The 17,731-nt window shown below is 42.2% G+C and overlaps 1 protein-coding gene across 10 annotated transcripts in view; it reads right to left on the bottom strand.

Moving 5' to 3' along the window:
* LOC308391305 (rab3 GTPase-activating protein catalytic subunit-like) overlaps positions 1-17,731 on the bottom strand; it is a 53,973-nt gene that overhangs the window by 10,474 nt on the left and 25,768 nt on the right. For 8 of the 10 annotated variants that reach the window (XM_080873886.1, XM_080873887.1, XM_080873889.1 and 5 more), the window contains 6 exons: positions 8,199-8,254; positions 6,153-6,231; positions 5,925-6,057; positions 4,879-4,957; positions 3,656-3,775; positions 359-503 (listed from right to left, as the gene is read on the bottom strand). In XM_080873886.1, the coding sequence (XP_080730012.1) occupies positions 359-503; positions 3,656-3,775; positions 4,879-4,957; positions 5,925-6,057; positions 6,153-6,231; positions 8,199-8,254 (612 nt within the window). Of the gene's footprint in view, positions 1-59; positions 271-358; positions 504-3,655; positions 3,776-4,878; positions 4,958-5,924; positions 6,058-6,152; positions 6,232-8,198; positions 8,255-8,344; positions 8,450-17,731 lie in introns of those variants that run through there. The other 2 variants (XM_080873884.1, XM_080873892.1) reach the window with 2 other exon arrangements.

Genomic DNA, 17,731 nt, shown 5'->3' with positions numbered 1-17,731 from the left:
ATAAGATAAGATGTTTGTGTTATTTTCAAGTTGAATACAGTTTTTGTGTGACTGTCAGAGCACAGCAGGAGGAGGAGGAGGAGGAGGAGAGACTGTACATGAGCAGGAAAAACCAGATGAATAAATGTTTTAGAAAATACATTTACATGCACTTCGTGGATGCTTTTATGATTATTAGTTGCATTTAACAGGATTCACATCGTCCTAAAATGGTCTGGAACAGGATGCTGAGGTGATACTTGTAGAACATGGGTACATGACGCTCTGTGGCTGCACAATTTTAATTTTTCTTTATTAAAAACAAACAAACAACCTTGAAATATGATCCATATAAAGATGTTTGTTCCAGAGCACTTACTATCTTAGATTTGAAGATGTCGAGCAGGCCGGACAGGTGGTTGTACTGCACGATCTCAAAGTCGGTGCGCACGCCTGGTCCTTTGCACTCTCCGGCATACATCCGCCTCCACTTCTGCTGGATCTGCACAAACATCGGCACCTGACTGAACACAAGATAAACAGCAGAAGGCATTACTAGCAGGATCTCTGGTACACGCCCGACATCCAGCTTCAGTTTCTCTCAACCAGCAACAATCCAGCTAAACTAAACAGTCCGACTGAAACACAGAGCAACAAGCTGCAGAACTGCATTGTACTGGCATGTATGTCAGCACTGTCACTGCACGGACCGCTGAGTGCTACACAGACTGGTTTTAATATGTTGTGTTCATTGGCGTAATCTGGGGCTGCAGCAATTCATCACTTCTAAAAAAAATCCTCCAAACCAATTCTTTGCTGCGATGCTGCGATGCTGCGATGCAGCGTGCTCTGTAGCACAGACTTGTTCAACGATGTAAACGTGTGTGAGGGATAGGTCAGTAGGTAGAGTGGCTGCCCCGGGATCAGAAGGTTGGGGGTTTGAATCAAGTGAAAAGCTAAGCTGAGGTACCCCTGAGCAAGGTCCCTACACACTCCCCAGGCGCTGCATTGGGTGAATGGGTTAAATGCAGAGTTATTTCGCTACGGCCTACGGGGACTAACACATATACATTATTCAGCCACATTTGTGAGTATAAACAGCCATGCAAACCAAACTTATTTAGGAGCAGCATGTGAATAAAAGGTCTGACAACATTAAGCCCACACATCCCCAGTGTTAAACAAAAACACTGATAACACAGCAGCAGTGATGATGACGCTGCAGTTTGACGTGGAGCTGAAGTTTACACACTGACAGGAGCAAAGAGGCGTTACTGAGACGGTGAGCTCAGGTAAAGTGAAAGAAAACTTCTTTCAGCAGCGCTGCTCTCGTGATCATCATTAAAACCTTTATTCTGAAAGAGCTCGTCCTCCATCACAGCAGGAAAGCTACAGAAGTCAGGCTACATTCAAATATGTTGATGAACTATTCATTTAGTCTGATACCATGTTTACATGTCACAGCCTGCAACCGTCGCATTTTACCTGCAGCAAACAGGGGTGAGTCTAAAGGGGGGGCATGGGGTGGATGAGACCATGTTAATTTAAAGGCTTTTTAACATTTTTCAGATTGATAGTGAAATAATATAAAAAATAAAAGCCAATCTAAATGTAAAACTCTTCTTCCAGTAGAATAACAATAATAATAATAAATTGTATTTATAAAGCGCCCTTCAAGACACCAAAGGACACTGTACAATAGATAAAAACACATAACAGAACACTGACACAATGAAGAGCAATAAAAACAAAAGTAAGAGATAAAATGAACAAACAGTGGATTCACAGTGAACATGCAGATTTGAACAGATGGGTTTTGAGTTGAGATTTGAACTGGGGGAGAACCAGTGTTTCTTATATGTGGGAGCAGAGAGCTCCACAGCCTGGGAGCAGAGCAGCTATAAGCTCTGCTTCCCATGGTGGTGAGGCGGAAGGGAAGCACAGAAAGCTGGATAGAAGAAGAAGATCGAAGTGAGCGGGCAGAACAGGTAGTGCTGAACAGGTCAGAAAGGTAAGGAGGAGCGAGGTTATGAATGGCCTTGAAGGTGAGCAGAAGTTTGTATATTATCTGGAACTCCACTGGGAGCCAGTGAAGTTCCTGAAGAACAGGTGATGTGCTGGTAGGAGGGGGTTCTGGTGATAATGCGAGCAGCAGAGTTCTGAACCAGTTGAAGCTTATGGAGGGATTTATGGGGGAGACCATGCAAAAGAGAATTGCAGTAGTCAATACAGGAGGTAACGAGACTGTGGACAAGAATGGACGAAGACTGGGTGGAGAGAGAAGGACGTAATCTGTTAACGCTGCATACCCCACCTCTCAACTTTAAATCCATGTAGACATTGAGGGTTCTCGGGAGGGGCCGTGCTAACACCTGCTGCTCTCTGGCAGCAGCACCATGCTCTCCCATGTTTTAAATGCACCTTAGAACAACACGCAGCAACACTACACATGAGCGAGAGGAGGGAGGTTTGGGGTCTTCACACACCCCCGTTCTCTGCTGGCCATCGGGGCCTCTTCCTGGGCAAAGGGGGCCCTCGGGCCTCCGGGCCTGCGGCTCGGTTCACTCTGGCACAGCTGGCTGCCGGCAGAGCCGGTGGGCACGCCACTGCAGCCCCCTCTGGCTTCTGCTCCGTGGCTACTGGGGTGACCCCTCGTCTGGGGCTCTCCTCAGCTCTTCCCAGGAGGGTGGCACGGATGCCCCTCCGGTGGTCCTCCTTGGGCTCTCACACTCTGGGGCCTCTGGATGTCTGGAGCCTGGATCTCCTCCATGCCTGCTTCATGCCCTGGAGAATGGGCTATGGCTCTCTACATCCTCTTGCAGACCGTTACATGGGGAAACCTTTTGAATACAAGCGCGCTGATCCACACAGGTGTGCACACGGGTGTTCACTGTTCATAGACATAAACTACACCTTTATTGGTGCTATTTCCAAGCACATTGTGCGCTGTCTGTCCTGCGTGCTGCACAACAACATTCAATATTTAGTATTTACTGCTGTTTACACTTAGCTAGATTAATGCGATGGTGTTGTGTTTAGTATGTTGCTTTGTTTTTTTTGCTTGTTTTCTTTTCTTTTTCTCTCAACAGGTGATCCAGAAGATTTTTTTCTCTTCTTTCTCTTTTTAAGTGCCCTCTCTCACTGTCCCTCTCCCCTTCTGTTTTTCTTTTCCTTCCTCTTTCTTTCTCCCTTTCCTATCCCTCAGTCATGTCTGTCCCGTCTGTAACAACTGAAAATAAAATAAAATAAATAATAACAACAACAAAGGTCGATCAAATGGACCAGTACGGCAATGCCACGATGATCCATTTGGCAAAGTAAATCCATTGGGTCTCCTTGTTGGTCTTCAGACAACAATTCTGACGGCTAAAGAACCAAATGGGACAGGCAAAAAAAACAAATGCTGCATAGATGGAAACAGGCAGAATAGGTGAAATTATTGATGTGAGATTTATAGGAAAGTGAACTGTCTAGGATGACACCAAAGCTCTTAACCTGAGGAGAAGGGAAAACTGTGGCGTTATCGATAGTGAGAGAGAAATGGTTCGCCTTCAAAGGGTGAACCATCACTCCTTCAGTTGCACACTTAAAACTCAAACATGAACACACATCACACCGTCAGGAGGCACTAATGTGCTCACAAAACCTTCCACGCAGTGCGATGACCGTAACTTACCAGCCACTGTTGGCCAGAGAGATGGAGATGGAGCTTAGAAGCAGGTTGCATTTCGACTCACTGATGACGGCCTCACAGTTCGTTCCAGGGCTGATGACCACAAACTCTCGTATGCCAAACCTACCAAGACATACAGCATCACAGCAGACATTTATCCACATAGGATGGAAGAAACATTTGCTTCATTCTGTATGCTGTTAGATCCCTTGGTAACAATAAAGACCATCACTAATCAATGGGATATTATTTTACTATTACACTCTGAAGAAAAATAAAATATTCAGAAATTGTCTGAATTACCTCTTTGTAGACGCATCTATGATTCTCTGCTTATATTTACGAAGTCTTTCTGGCAACTCAAAGCCAGAAACACTTGCACTTTCTGGACTTGCTCTCTTAAATGAAAGACACACTTAAACTATATGTTCATGTTGCACTTTATGCTATGCACTGTATCTAGCTCACATATCCATTTAACCTGTGGGATTATAATATTATTTTATGCCATGTTAGACCCCTAATTAAAGATTGTGAATTATTATGTAGTTTTAGTTTGCATTATTCTCCTGAATTAGACGAAGCTGATAACTATTGCATTTGTTAAACTGATTTGCATTACATTAGACTGCTGATTTACTGTGAATGAATGATATTGTTTTATGATGCATTATACTGCTGAGTTATAAGAAATAGTGTTCGCAGAAAGTCATCGCCTTATTTGTCTGATTAGAAGAGAACAGAACATACTGGAGAGGTTTTCTGCCCCATCTCAGCAGGAGCAGATAAACAGGGAGCCAAGGTCGTAGCTTAGGCGCCGTGTGAGGGAAAGAATGTGAATGTTTAGGCTTTATGATTAGGTGGGGGCCACTAGAGGCTATAAGAGTTTGATCAATGCTCCACCATTTTGAGATCTGATGCTGTCTGCGTACGGTGTCCATCTCCCACGCGTGTGATCATTAAAATCATCGTTTGACTCAACCCGGCTGGACCAGTGTTGTTATTTTGGTTTTTCCTCTTGTATCCATCCCCAATATTTGAATCCGTAACAAACCTAACATGCACATCTTTGCACTGTGGAGGAAACCTGCGCAGGCACAGTTACAGGATGCATCTCCACACAGATTTGATCCGGGACCTTCTCGCTGTGAGGCGTGCAGATAAATGACTCCACTCCACTTTGAGTGAAGCAGTTTTTTAGCATAAAAAGTAAAGACTAAACTTACCATCTGACCAGGCAGTGGGCTCGTGGAGGGAAATCATTGTTCATACAGAGAAGATCCTGCATTGCCAACGGTATAGCATCTGCCAATAGAAGAACTGTGTCAAAAACATTGTTCATTTTAAACACCATCTGAGGTGCATATGATTATTAAAGTGGGACATCTACCAAAATAACTGTACTGGGTTGACTTTCACAGATGCTCATTTCTGTTGCGGCCACAAGGTGGCAGTAATTTACTGTCCTGTACATCACTGGTGTCTCTAGTGATGTACAGGACAGACCCAGCTGACTTACAGGCCAATCTCCAACCTTCCTTTCATATCAAACATCCTTGAAAGAGTAGTTGTCAAACAGCTAACAGATCATCTGCAGAGGCTTATTTGAAGAGTTTCAGTCAGGTTTCAGAGCTCATCACAGCACAGAAACAGCTTTAGTGAAGGTTACAAATGATCTTCTTATGGCCTCTGACAGTGGACTCATCTCTGTGCTTGTCCTGCTAGACCTCAGTGCAGCGTTCAATTTCAAAGATGGAGCCTTGCTACCCTCCTCAGTGGACGCCCACTGCCATTCACAACCAAATAAGCAAGTATCCAGGTAACATTTCTGCTTTGCCTGCTTTTATTTGTACAAAGAAAAAAGGTGTTTATTCCTTTTTTTAAGCGGATACATCCAAACCTCGTGCTTTTTCCAAGGTTTACTTCATCAGTGTTTCAACAGTGGTGTGGGAGCAGGCTGTGGTACAAGCCAGAGTCAAAGCATGAAAACCAGAGGATGGAGGCCCACAGCTGTGCCCTGGGATGATGTTAATAATAATAAATATTTCTGCAAACCTGCAGGATAATAAAAACTAAAGCTACATAATAAAGGGTGTGGAGTCTGGATGTCAGCTTGTCATCGTTCTGATAACAAAATTCTGAAAACGTGACGGTCCTTCCACCACAGCCTGCATGTGCACTGAGCAGGACTGTCCAACACTGTCGACATCATTCACAACAAACAGTCAATGAAAAGCTGATGTTGATAATAGTGCAGACAAAGTGACTCTACCTTCCTCGAGGTTGTCCTTCCCATCATCCTCTTCACACTCTTGTTTCAGAAAGTAGTGGCTTATGTAGAACTTGAAGTCAGCAAAATTAATTTCCTGCGACTTCTCCGCCCAGGTTCCACTGGTGTATTCCCCCTGTGTTCAGATAATGCAGCATCATACGATGAAGGTGAGATACTTCCTTTCTGCATACTTCACACGCATGTAAAGATTTGATGAGTAAAAAATACCTTCTCTGGAGAAACCTTCCGTGCAGTGTTCCCTGTCAGCTTCCAATCATTAAGCACTTCCTCCACTCTGGACACAAAACTTCAGGCAGATGAACAGATTAGCCCAGCATACATGCACAGTGTCTGGTTCATGCTAAATAACCACTGAAACTAATCTTCAGAAATGAATTTCCCTCCAAGCACACTGTGCTTTAAATATTACATCTACAGTAAGCAATGAATATGACTGAATGCAAATGTTAACTGTGATTCGTTAAAGAGGCTGCAGCCATTTGAACTGCCTCTGCACACACGAGCTGCACCAACCAATGGATCAACATATTAGGACATGACAACGCAGTAATTTGCCGAGACAGTGCTTTGGTACAAACAACCATTTAGCCCCCCCCCCTCCCCCCTCCTCGTGACCTTTGGTTAGTGGCATTGTGATTTTGGAAGGAACCACTAAAACAAGAATCAATCTGATGCTAACATTGGCCAACCAGATCAGCTGCCTCAGTGTCTCAGAGTCCCTTGTTTTTTTTTCAGTGTGCGCTCGTGTTTCTCGTCATTTAATATATTTATTTAAGGGCTGGCTGTAGCTCAGGAGGTAGAGCAGGTCAGCTGCTGATCAGAGGGTTGGTGGTTCGATCCCCGGCTCCCCCAGTTTGCATGCCAAATATCCTTGAGCAAGATACTAACCCCGACTTGCTCTCCGATGCATCCATCAGAGTATAAATGCATATGTATGATAGTTAGAAAGCGCTCACCGTATAGATAATAGTGAGTGTGGCATGTTGTATAGACCACTTTGAGTACTCCAGGAGAGCAGGCAAGCGCTGTATAAGAACCAGTCCATTTATTTTATTACTGATTTTGAGGTTGAAAATTCCGACTTTTGACAGAGTGACTCTAATCTGTACCATCTAGCTATATTTAGTTTATTGTCACCTGACAAACACAAGGAGCCACAGCCTACTGGTTTACTGCTGTTTTGTTTAAAAAACAAAAACAAACAAACAACAAAAAACCCCAGCCTCCAACAGCACTGTAAACAACGGTAGACGGGTGCATAATAAGCAGCGAATAATGCAGAAAACAGACTTGAGATGGGAAACTTTTCTTGAAGCACACAGAGAGAGAGAGCTGTACAGGAAGTGTGATTTTATTGTGGTGGAAGCAAACCAGCCAAAGTATAAGAGATTTAATGACGATGAGTATCAAACGTGAAGCCTAGTCTGGATCTTCTTTTGCTGCTGGTTCAGTCAATTTTGGTCAGAGTGACAAAACCTGCAGCTCAGACTCTGTGAGCGGTCAGCTCATACGTCTGTGTACGTGCCGTCGGGTGAACGGTCCACGCTCTGTGTTTACGTCTTTGTGTGGAACCCGTGCAGCTGCTCTCATTTACTGTTTCAGCTGTTTGGTGATTGTTGAAATCGTTTTGTGAGGTTTAACCTGAGATTCTGGAGTTTCTGGCAAAATACATTTATATTTAAAATCGATTCAGGATTTAATGAATCAATATCACTTTATTCAAGCTAAAATCGATTTTAATTGGAATATCGATTATGGAAACCCACTCCTAGTTCAAACTTCTGGCTCAAGCCCTAACAAGCAGGTGAGTTCCTTATTGACAAATGTGTCTAATTACAGGTCAGTTCTTGGAAAATGCATTTTATTTAACGCACATTTTGTAATAATACATTTTAGTTGGCTATAGTTTGTTTGGTAATCAATATCCAGAAGATTATTTAAAAATGGCTCACACATATGGCATCAGTCTTCCTATTCATCTACACCGGAAGCACATCTATATCTGTGCAGTGTTATAGTTTTAGTGATGCTGGTGTGCGATATCAGAGTGGTGGTAAATGTATATGCACAGATACACAGCCTCACTCTTTAGCTTGACTATTTGAGGTTAGGTTCGCTGTAATATACAATCATGTTGTTATGTTTAGGCCTGAAGAAATAAATGCAGGTTCGTGTCTCCCGAGGGCGAGCTGTGCGGAACACGTAAAGCTGTGGACTAATCCTAGTTTTCAGAGTAATGACCAGCTGGCTTACCGCTCCCACTCGGACGCAGTGGTGAAGTCGGTGATCTCGAAAACCTCCGACTCGGGCTGCAAAACACAAACGTAAACGTAAAATCAGCTGTCGTATTGTTACAGCGCGCTTAACAACCACACTGACATGTTACAAAACAAACTCACATCGCTATCAGCAGCCATGTTGTTGCCTTTGGCTGCCTGATCGGTTCCGGAAACTAGGATGTTTTTCTACGCATGTGCGAAAAGGTGGTCGCTTCCTCTATAGTTCTTTCACAATAAAAGAAAACAAACAAATTCTAAATTCAGTTAAATTTTATTTGTGTAGCGCCAAATCACAACAACAGTCGTTGTGCAAAACTCATTCAGGCATTTAATGACAGGTTTCAAGATGTGAAGAATATCCAAAAGGAACTGGAGATGTTTGCTACGCCGTTTAATGTGCAACCATCTGTGCCAGACACTTTCCAAGTGGAAATAATTGGGCTGCAAAACAACTACGAGCTCAAAGCTAAGTATAACAGCCTCTCTCTGCTGGACTTTCACAAACTGTACGTTCATGCTGAGGCTTTTCCCATCCTGGCGAGACATGCCCTGAAATTTGCATCTCTGTTTGGGACAACGTACCACTTTGAACAGGTCTTTTCAAAACTGACTCTTGCAAAGAGGCGCTTCCACTCAAGACTAACTGAATCAAACTTGAAAAAGCAGCTTCGAGTGGCATCATCATCATCACTGCCAGCTGACATCAGACACCTCGCCAAAAAGAAACAGTTCCAGCCATCTCATTAGGTGAGTCTGATGAGCAGAAATGCAGCAGTAACACAGCAGCAGCCCAAGCAGAGAAGCCTCCTCCAGCTTGTCCGGGGAACGCCAACCCATTCTCAGACCAGCCAAGAGATGTTAATATAAGCAATTAGCAGGGTGTGTCAAAGAGTGAACAGAACATCGCCGAGTCAGCTGACAGCTCCATAAAATGTGTTTCCTACAGCAGCAAACAGGCTTCAAGAAGTGACAGTAAGGAGAGGTGTCAAGATCTGTGGGCCAGTCGGCCTCTTGTGTAAAGGACACAGTGATGCTGAAGTCATAGAGGCTGTGGTCAGGTCAGTCAGCCCAGGTTTCAGTATTCCTGACATGCCTGAGATAAAAGGACCTCACTCCCCGTTAGTTAAAGGAAATATTGAAAGCTCATCAAAAAACTGCTGACTTAACTCTTTGTGCTTGCATTTGCTCTCAGGAAGGCATCAGTGCAGCACCGTACCAGTGACAGTGAGGAAAGCTGCTCATCATTGGTTATGGCTCAAGAACTGCTCCAAAATCGAATTACCACCTCATTCCTGAACAGCAGGCAGTTTATGAAAGATTTTGAGAATATATCAGTGATTCTTGAGATAAGGGACAAAACATGTCCAAAGTTTCTGTCAACACCATCAGATTTTTTAAAAAGTACAAAAAAATCAGGAATTATTGTGGGTAACTTACACTGTGAGGACCCCTTTACCACTTCCTGTTTGATACACATGCCATGAGGTCACTGCTCTGGTGAGTTTTTTTTAATTTTTATTTCATTTATTGCATACCTTTCTGATAAAAAAAACTCTGTGTCACACCCATAGTGCATCAACACCACAGTAGAGGCCATAAGCAACTGATGAAAAACAAGATGGCGTCTGTCAGAAAAACGTGCTATGAGAGAAAGTAGGGTATTTTGTCAGCACCATCAGGATTTTTGCCTGACGGTGTTGACCCTTTTTCTAATGATTTTGGCAAATGTCACAAAAGTGTCCTATTCACTAATTATATTAAGTTATTTTTATTACTATTTCAGTCATATTACTTCCTGTGTATTTTACTGATATTTCTGCTTTACAGATGTGTTGAATATTATGGAATTTGCCTGATCTTGAATCTCATAGTTAATGTATACTTTATTAATCCTGTAGGAAAATGCTTAGTCCTCTGCATTTAACCCATTTACTCAGTGAAGCAGTGGGCAGCTACCAATCCATGACCCGGGGAGCAGTGTGTAGAGACGGTACCTTGCTCAAGGGTATCTCAGGATAGCCGCTGTTCAGTGGATTTGAACCCCCAACGATCATGGGGCAAACACTATCTACTGAGCTATCTCTGCCCCGAGAGCTGGTCTTTTAAGTGATGATGTATGAACCCTGCTTTCGGGTCCAAACTACTCTGTGTTTATTAAGGCTGTTGTGTTTTAACATGTTTTTATTCTTTTTTATCTTGTTCTATTTAATCTGAACAAGCCCCTAAAAACAGTCAGTGATCACTGTCAGCCTAACCATCGGGAACCCTCACGTTAACTTTTATCAAGTGGAAAAAAGTTTCACTGTGTTTATGTTACGCTAACATAGCTGTGTCGCTAGCAATCACGTAGCACATCATTATATACCAGCTAGTCCAACATCAGTAACCCTACAAACGCCAGTGCTGTTTAGTTTTGTCTTCATTTATGTTGGAAGTGATAGCAGAGCTGGTGTTAAGGTGGAAACCGGCGAGCTAACTTCTAACTCTGTTAAATTTCATATATTCTGTTTTCATGGATGCCTGGATGTTACACCTGGTAAAACAGCCACACTGATCATTTTATTAAAGATGAAAGAATTTAGACAGTTTGTAACTCTCAGTGATGCCGCAGAGTTCCTTTGACTTTGGGATCTGCAGCGGAGTTTGGACCTGGAAACGGCTAATGACATCAGACTTAAAGACCGGATAGCATTTCTGTTGCTTAATACATATTTGTGTTGTGAATATTCATCCTTAATATGTGTAAATGCATATGCTTCAGAAAAATTATAGCAATTACAAAATGGTACATTTCAGGCTAGAATAGCAAAGGGGAAGCTGTCAGTAGAGGAACAAAAGAGAAGGAACAGGGAGGATCAAAAAATAAGTAGAGAAAAAATTAACAGCCAGCCTGAGTTTCTCATAAAGGGAAAGATGGACAAATAGAGTGAAAGACGGAAAAATAAAGAACATCAGTGATCTGAAAGGAAGAGAAAAAAGGCAGAAGAGAAGGTTTTGGAAACTAGCACAGAGAGTCAAAAGGAGAGAAAGTCCAGCAGGGTCTAAACACACAACCACAGAGTACTTTAGGAATCAAGGAGTAGTAGGCAGCTACTTGCTGGTGAACTATTAAGATGTAGAACTTGACATGTGCAAAAACAGAATTGTTATGATGTGTCTTGTGATATTACAAAGGTTGTTAAGGTTTAATGGTCATTTTGAAAGAAATAATATCTTGCTTTCTACTCGTGTGTCACCACTTGTCAACTCCATAATATGGATTTTTTGTTTATTTTTCTGTTTTGAAGAACCATATATTTTCCTCCCTCATGATCTTCCAATAAAAATACGTAATTTTCTAAATAAATATGTAATTTTCATGCTGCTAAATATGATTGTTTCTTATGGAGATTAAATACAAGCTTCTGAAAATATGTATGACTGTAACTCTAATAATCCATCCATCCATTCATTCGCTTCCACTTATCCTTCTCAGGGTCGCGGGGAGCGCTGGAGCCTATCCCAGCTGTCATAGAGAGAGAGATGTTTCTCACCACATATCCAAACCGACATCATGACCAGCAGCTTTACAGCTGTGGCTCCAGCAAACATCAGCTGATACTAGAAAGTAATATTAAATAAATTCTAACAACAGCTGATCAAGCTTAAACGTGCTGCTGTTTTTTAGCTCGACAACCGCTGGCTTCCTCTTTCTGGCGCAAAGTGGGAGATAAACTAACGAGAGAGACGATCAGCTGATCATTGATCAGTTTCATGATTGAAGTAGCAACAGGAGAGGGAGGGTGAGAGAATGAGAGAAGAAGAGACAGCTGACAGTGTAAAGACACAGAATAACTCCAGCTTTGTGTCTTTTTCCATTGTAGCTGAAGTCCGGGACAAACTGTGCTCCTTTTCACCTCAATACGAAACGAGTAATATTTTCTCTGAATGCGGGACAATTCCGTTTTTTAGGGGACGGTTGGCAACTCTACTAACTAACCTTATGAATAAAATGAAGTTCACTATCAGTAACATCATAGCACCACCCAGCTGTAGAAACTCCATCATGCTGGCTAGTACGCAGTACGAGTTATTGTAACTGACTGTAAAAAGTCAGCACAACGAAAATAAACTCCACCTAAACTTGGTTTATATCTGACCCAGATAGACTGCAGGTCATAACTTCTTACCTGAAGTTCAGTTCACCTGACACTCGGACCGGCGGCCGCCTCGGGCCTCTGCTCCTCCTGCCTCACCTTTCCCTCATCCACCTGGCCTCTTGTGGCAGCTCCGCCATAGCCACCACCAAACAACTGTGAAAACGTAAAGTGGGCAGCATCTGACTGCATTTCAATGGAAGACTGCAAAGCTGAGTGCAGACTTGTTTTTATTTTCTGCTATTTTCCATTGTTTCAAACTTGTCCAGGCCTTAGACCTCAGGTGTGTTCTCCCAAGTAGTACTTAATGCATAAAAATACTATTTTCATGAAAACACTGAATAAAATGTTGCTTTGTTGAAAAAGAATATGTACATTTGAAAAATAACATAAAATCAAGTTATACAAAGTGTCTTTGAATGGCAGAGATGTGTGCACATACCACAGAGCCATGGCTCACTGTCTGAGTGTCTAAATGAGTTTCACAGGCATGAACGCTCGCTTGAAGTCGTTAATAATTCTTAACTTGTTGGATCTGCTGCTCACCACAAAGAAGCACAAGCATGAAATTTGGACTTTTAACCGTGTTTTTATAAGTTTTACAGCTTTTCCTAGTGATAAAAACCTCCTTTATTGCCATTCATGCTACACAAAGACATCAAGCAAATAACAATTAAATGACAGAAAAGTTTGTTTTTCACTTTTTACTACAGAAATCTCTGTTTTATATGACTACTGACAGGGGATTTTTAAAAATCACCCCGCAGTTCTTCAGCTGAGACACCTGAGTTAGAAAACACAAACACTGCAGTTGTGTTTACTCGTGAGGACGGTCACAGAGCGCTCGCACAGGAGACATTCATGGACTCGCGCTCTGTCACCGTCTGCTTTCTTTCTTTATACAACAGGAATTAATACATTCGTTCAGTGACATGAGCATGTTCATGTGTGTGTGTGTGTGTGCATGTGTGCGTGTGTGTGTGTGTGTGTGTGCGCGCGATGTCAGAACTGCTTGTTCAACTTCTTACTATCGCTGTGGAAAGATTCAGATACGAATATCAGAACACGTTTCATAAAGAACAATCAGTTCTGAGCAATGAAGAGATCATCATGCAGCATTCTATCACGAATAAACTTATATCATTAAAAGCTTATACTGACTAAACAAATACAATTTTCTATTGACATTCCCTCCTGTTGTCAGTATAACCTTTATACGGTTAATTTATGCGGTTAATCAATTTTCTATTGACAACTACAGTTTAAAAAACGAAAGGAAAAACTGTGCAGTTTGGGCAATGAGCTGTCAGGGCTTTTTTCTGTAATCTTACACGTTTATTTCTTACGATTTAAGTACAAAGAGCCGTGCCGACAGATTTCTGTCTTTGTCACATCAGCTTTTTCTTTATCATGTAGAAAAACAGTTAAATATGTCATCTTTACACTGACAGAAAGGAGAATTTCACTGGTCCAGCATACAGGGAGTGCAGAATTATTAGGCAAATGAGTATTTTGTCCACATCATCCTCTTCATGCATGTTGTCTTACTCCAAGCTGTATAGGCTCGAAAGCCTACTACCAATTAAGCATATTAGGTGATGTGCATCTCTGTAATGAGAAGGGGTGTGGTCTAATGACATCAACACCCTATATCAGGTGTGCATAATTATTAGGCAACATCCTTTCCTTTGGCAAAATGGGTCAAAAGAAGGACTTGACAGGCTCAGAAAAGTCAAAAATAGTGAGATATCTTGCAGAGGGATGCAGCAGTCTCAAAATTGCAAAGCTTCTGAAGCGTGATCATCGAACAATCAAGCGTCTCATTCAAAATAGTCAACAGGGTCGCAAGAAGCGTGTGGAAAAACCAAGGCGCAAAATAACTGCCCATGAACTGAGAAAAGTCAAGCGTGCAGCTGCCAAGATGCCACTTGCCACCAGTTTGGCCATATTTCAGAGCTGCAACATCACTGGAGTGCCCAAAAGCACAAGGTGTGCAATACTCAGAGACATGGCCAAGGTAAGAAAGGCTGAAAGACGACCACCACTGAACAAGACACACAAGCTGAAACGTCAAGACTGGGCCAAGAAATATCTCAAGACTGGTTTTTCTAAGGTTTTATGGACTGATGAAATGAAAGTGAGTCTTGATGGGCCAGATGGATGGGCCCGTGGCTGGATTGGTAAAGGGCAGAGAGCTCCAGTCCGACTCAGACGCCAGCAAGGTGGAGGTGGAGTACTGGTTTGGGCTGGTATCATCAAAGATGAGCTTGTGGGGCCTTTTCGGGTTGAGGATGGAGTCAAGCTCAACTCCCAGTCCTACTGCCAGTTTCTGGAAGACACCTTCTTCAAGCAGTGATACAGGAAGAAGTCTGCATCCTTCAAGAAAAACATGATTTTCATGCAGGACAATGCTCCATCACACGCGTCCAAGTACTCCACAGCGTGGCTGCAAGAAAGGGTATAAAAGAAGAAAAACTAATGACATGGCCTCCTTGTTCACCTGATCTGAACCCCATTGAGAACCTGTGGTCCATCATCAAATGTGAGATTTACAAGGAGGGAAAACAGTACACCTCTCTGAACAGTGTCTGGGAGGCTGTGGTTGCTGCTGCACGCAATGTTGATGGTGAACAGATCAAAACACTGACAGAATCCATGGATGGCAGGCTTTTGAGTGTCCTTGCAAAGAAAGGTGGCTATATTGGTCGCTGATTTGTTTTTGTTTTGTTTTTGAATGTCAGAAATGTATATTTGTGAATGTGGAGATGTTATATTGGTTTCACTGGTAAAAATAAATAATTGAAATGGGTATATATTTGTTTTTTGTTAAGTTGCCTAATAATTATGCACAGTAATAGTCACCTGCACACACAGATATCCCCCTAAAATAGCTAAAACTGAAAACAAACTAAAAACTACTTCCACAAACATTCAGCTTTGATATTAATGAGTTTTTTGGGTTCATTGAGAACATGGTTGTTGTTCAATAATAAAATTATTCCTCAAAAATACAACTTGCCTAATAATTCTGCACTCCCTGTACAGTGAGCCACAGCCGCCCTATTTTGAAACTTCTTACATTTTCTCGTTACTTTTGGTTCAACAAATTTACAGGGAGTTATTGTTTCTGTCACTCTGAGCCTTCATTTAAAATAATCACCAGGGGACGTCACATAAAAAGAGATGACGTGTGCCATAGTAAAGGGTCCAAGTGGGCCGCTGTGTGGTTTTGATTTTTTGGCACAGCTCTGGAACGACTGCAGGTGTCCATAAGTTGTGGCCGCGGTACTTCAGCATCTAATGAGCCCTACAGAAGACGATCAAGCATAAAGGGAGTAACATGTCGTGGCAGGTAATTTCAAATGCAACGTTTCTATCAGCTGTGGAGATCAGGGAAATTATTTCACTGCTATGGTTCATGGTCATCATCATTACCATTGCAGTAATGACATTAATAACATAATCTACAGCATTGATATTGTATTCAGATGTTTAAACATATTGGTAGCCAATTAGCCTTTATTACAGGTGCAGTTATAACCACGTTAAACTGTTGAGTTAAATCTATAATCTTAAATGCTTTTGAATGCTTGTTATAATCTTAAATGTGTATGTGCTGATTCTGTTGCATTATAAAAGAAAGGCCTAACTCTGAGTACACTCTGTGTTAAAGTAGACAGGAAGCACAGGCTTTTGCAGAGCGTGCTTGTCAAAGTGAAAGTGACTTTGAGGAGCTGTGTGGATGCTATTTGAATAACCAGGTTATTCATTATTGTCTTTTATTCATTTATATCTTTTGATTAGGTTATTATGCACATGAGAATTGGCCTCTCTTCTCATAAGACAAAGTTCGTGTGAGGTCGAGCCACACACACACACACACACACACACACACACACACACACACACACACACACACACACACACACCTGCACACACTGTAGGTAGGCTTATGTTCTAGGTGAGAGTTCAGATATATTTTCTTGCAACGGCATTTTTGTGCGTGCAGAATTGCTAGTTTGTTGCAGAGCATGGCCCGAGGTTTTGGAGAAGCGAGAGTCAGAAGATGGACCTGGCATGGAGACGAGGCGATGTTCTTTTCAAACTGTGTTAAAAGTCATTGTGGTTTTGATTTGACGTATGCATGTATTGTATCTGATGACGCATGAGGGGGCGTTAACCCTGATGAATCAAAAGCAATCTGAAGTGTCTTTTTGGGCGGAGATCTACAGCTGATGTTTTGCGTGTACATCTCACCACGCTGCGTGTGGTCATTAAAATCAATTGTTTGACCAAGCTCTTCTGGACCATGGTTGTTTTTACTCTCCTCCTAAATATTGAACCCTTAACACAGCTCAACAAACATCAGCAAACACACAAACTGTTTTTGTGCAGTTTGTTTCACAGTGTGTTGCAGCTAAAAGCTGCTGTATTTCACAGAGACAGAAACGAGTTTGAGATAACTTCACTCAGAGATGGAGGGAAAATACTCTGTGGCCTGTTGAACTATCTCTGCTGCTCGTCTGCAGAAGTGACGAGTATCTCAGCCTTCCACACAGTGAGCCTTGTCTCTTCCTTCAGATTGTATCATGGACTTAAGATCTGTGGTTTGATCTCTCCTGGTTTATTTCTCAATGATCTCACTTGCTACAGTGACTACAATAAAAACATCCCGTTTGTGGAACAGCACATATGTGTCTGATCACTCTGCACTGCACGCTCAATACAAATCCCACCGCCAGTAAGGACCTCAGTCACAAAGAGAAAACCTCAACACATGCACAATACATGAATCCCAGCTGTCATAATGTGCACCAAAAAGGGATTAATACTGTTTTTTCTGCCCTTGCAGCGCTTTCTGTCATCTAGAGCCAGTTAATGTTTCCAGACCAGCCCTAAAGAAGTGAAAATGAATCCACTGTGTGTGCACACATGTCATTGTTTTTAAGCCCCACAGATACAATCATAGTTTAACTGTACAATGCAATGTAGTCCAAATAATCCAGCACATATACAGCAGTGTTAGGGTTCAAATATCAAGGAGGGATACAGGAGGTAATCCAAAAAAATAACAACACTGATCCGGCCGGGTGAAGTCAAATGATGATTTTAATGACACGCGTGGAGAGACGACCGCTGTACGCAGACAGCATCGATCTCTAACTAACAATGCACAAGCAGATGTTTTATACCATTAGGGCTTAAATTTAATGACGCCCCTTCAACGTCAAACAGATACAATAGATACGTAGGTTTCACAACCAAAAAAGTTTCATTAACGATTTTAAAAAAAGTTCAAAAGAGCATCTTATTCGCCTCCGCGCCAGGTGTCTTCCGGTGGCTGTCTCCCCTCGCTTCTCCAAAACCTCGA

This window comes from Rhamphochromis sp. 'chilingali' (genome assembly GCF_963969265.1).
Source record: "Rhamphochromis sp. 'chilingali' genome assembly, chromosome: 22".
Taxonomy (NCBI): domain Eukaryota; kingdom Metazoa; phylum Chordata; class Actinopteri; order Cichliformes; family Cichlidae; genus Rhamphochromis; species Rhamphochromis sp. 'chilingali'.
Note: the sequence above shows the minus strand (reverse complement) of the source record. Positions and strands in the feature narration are given on the sequence as shown.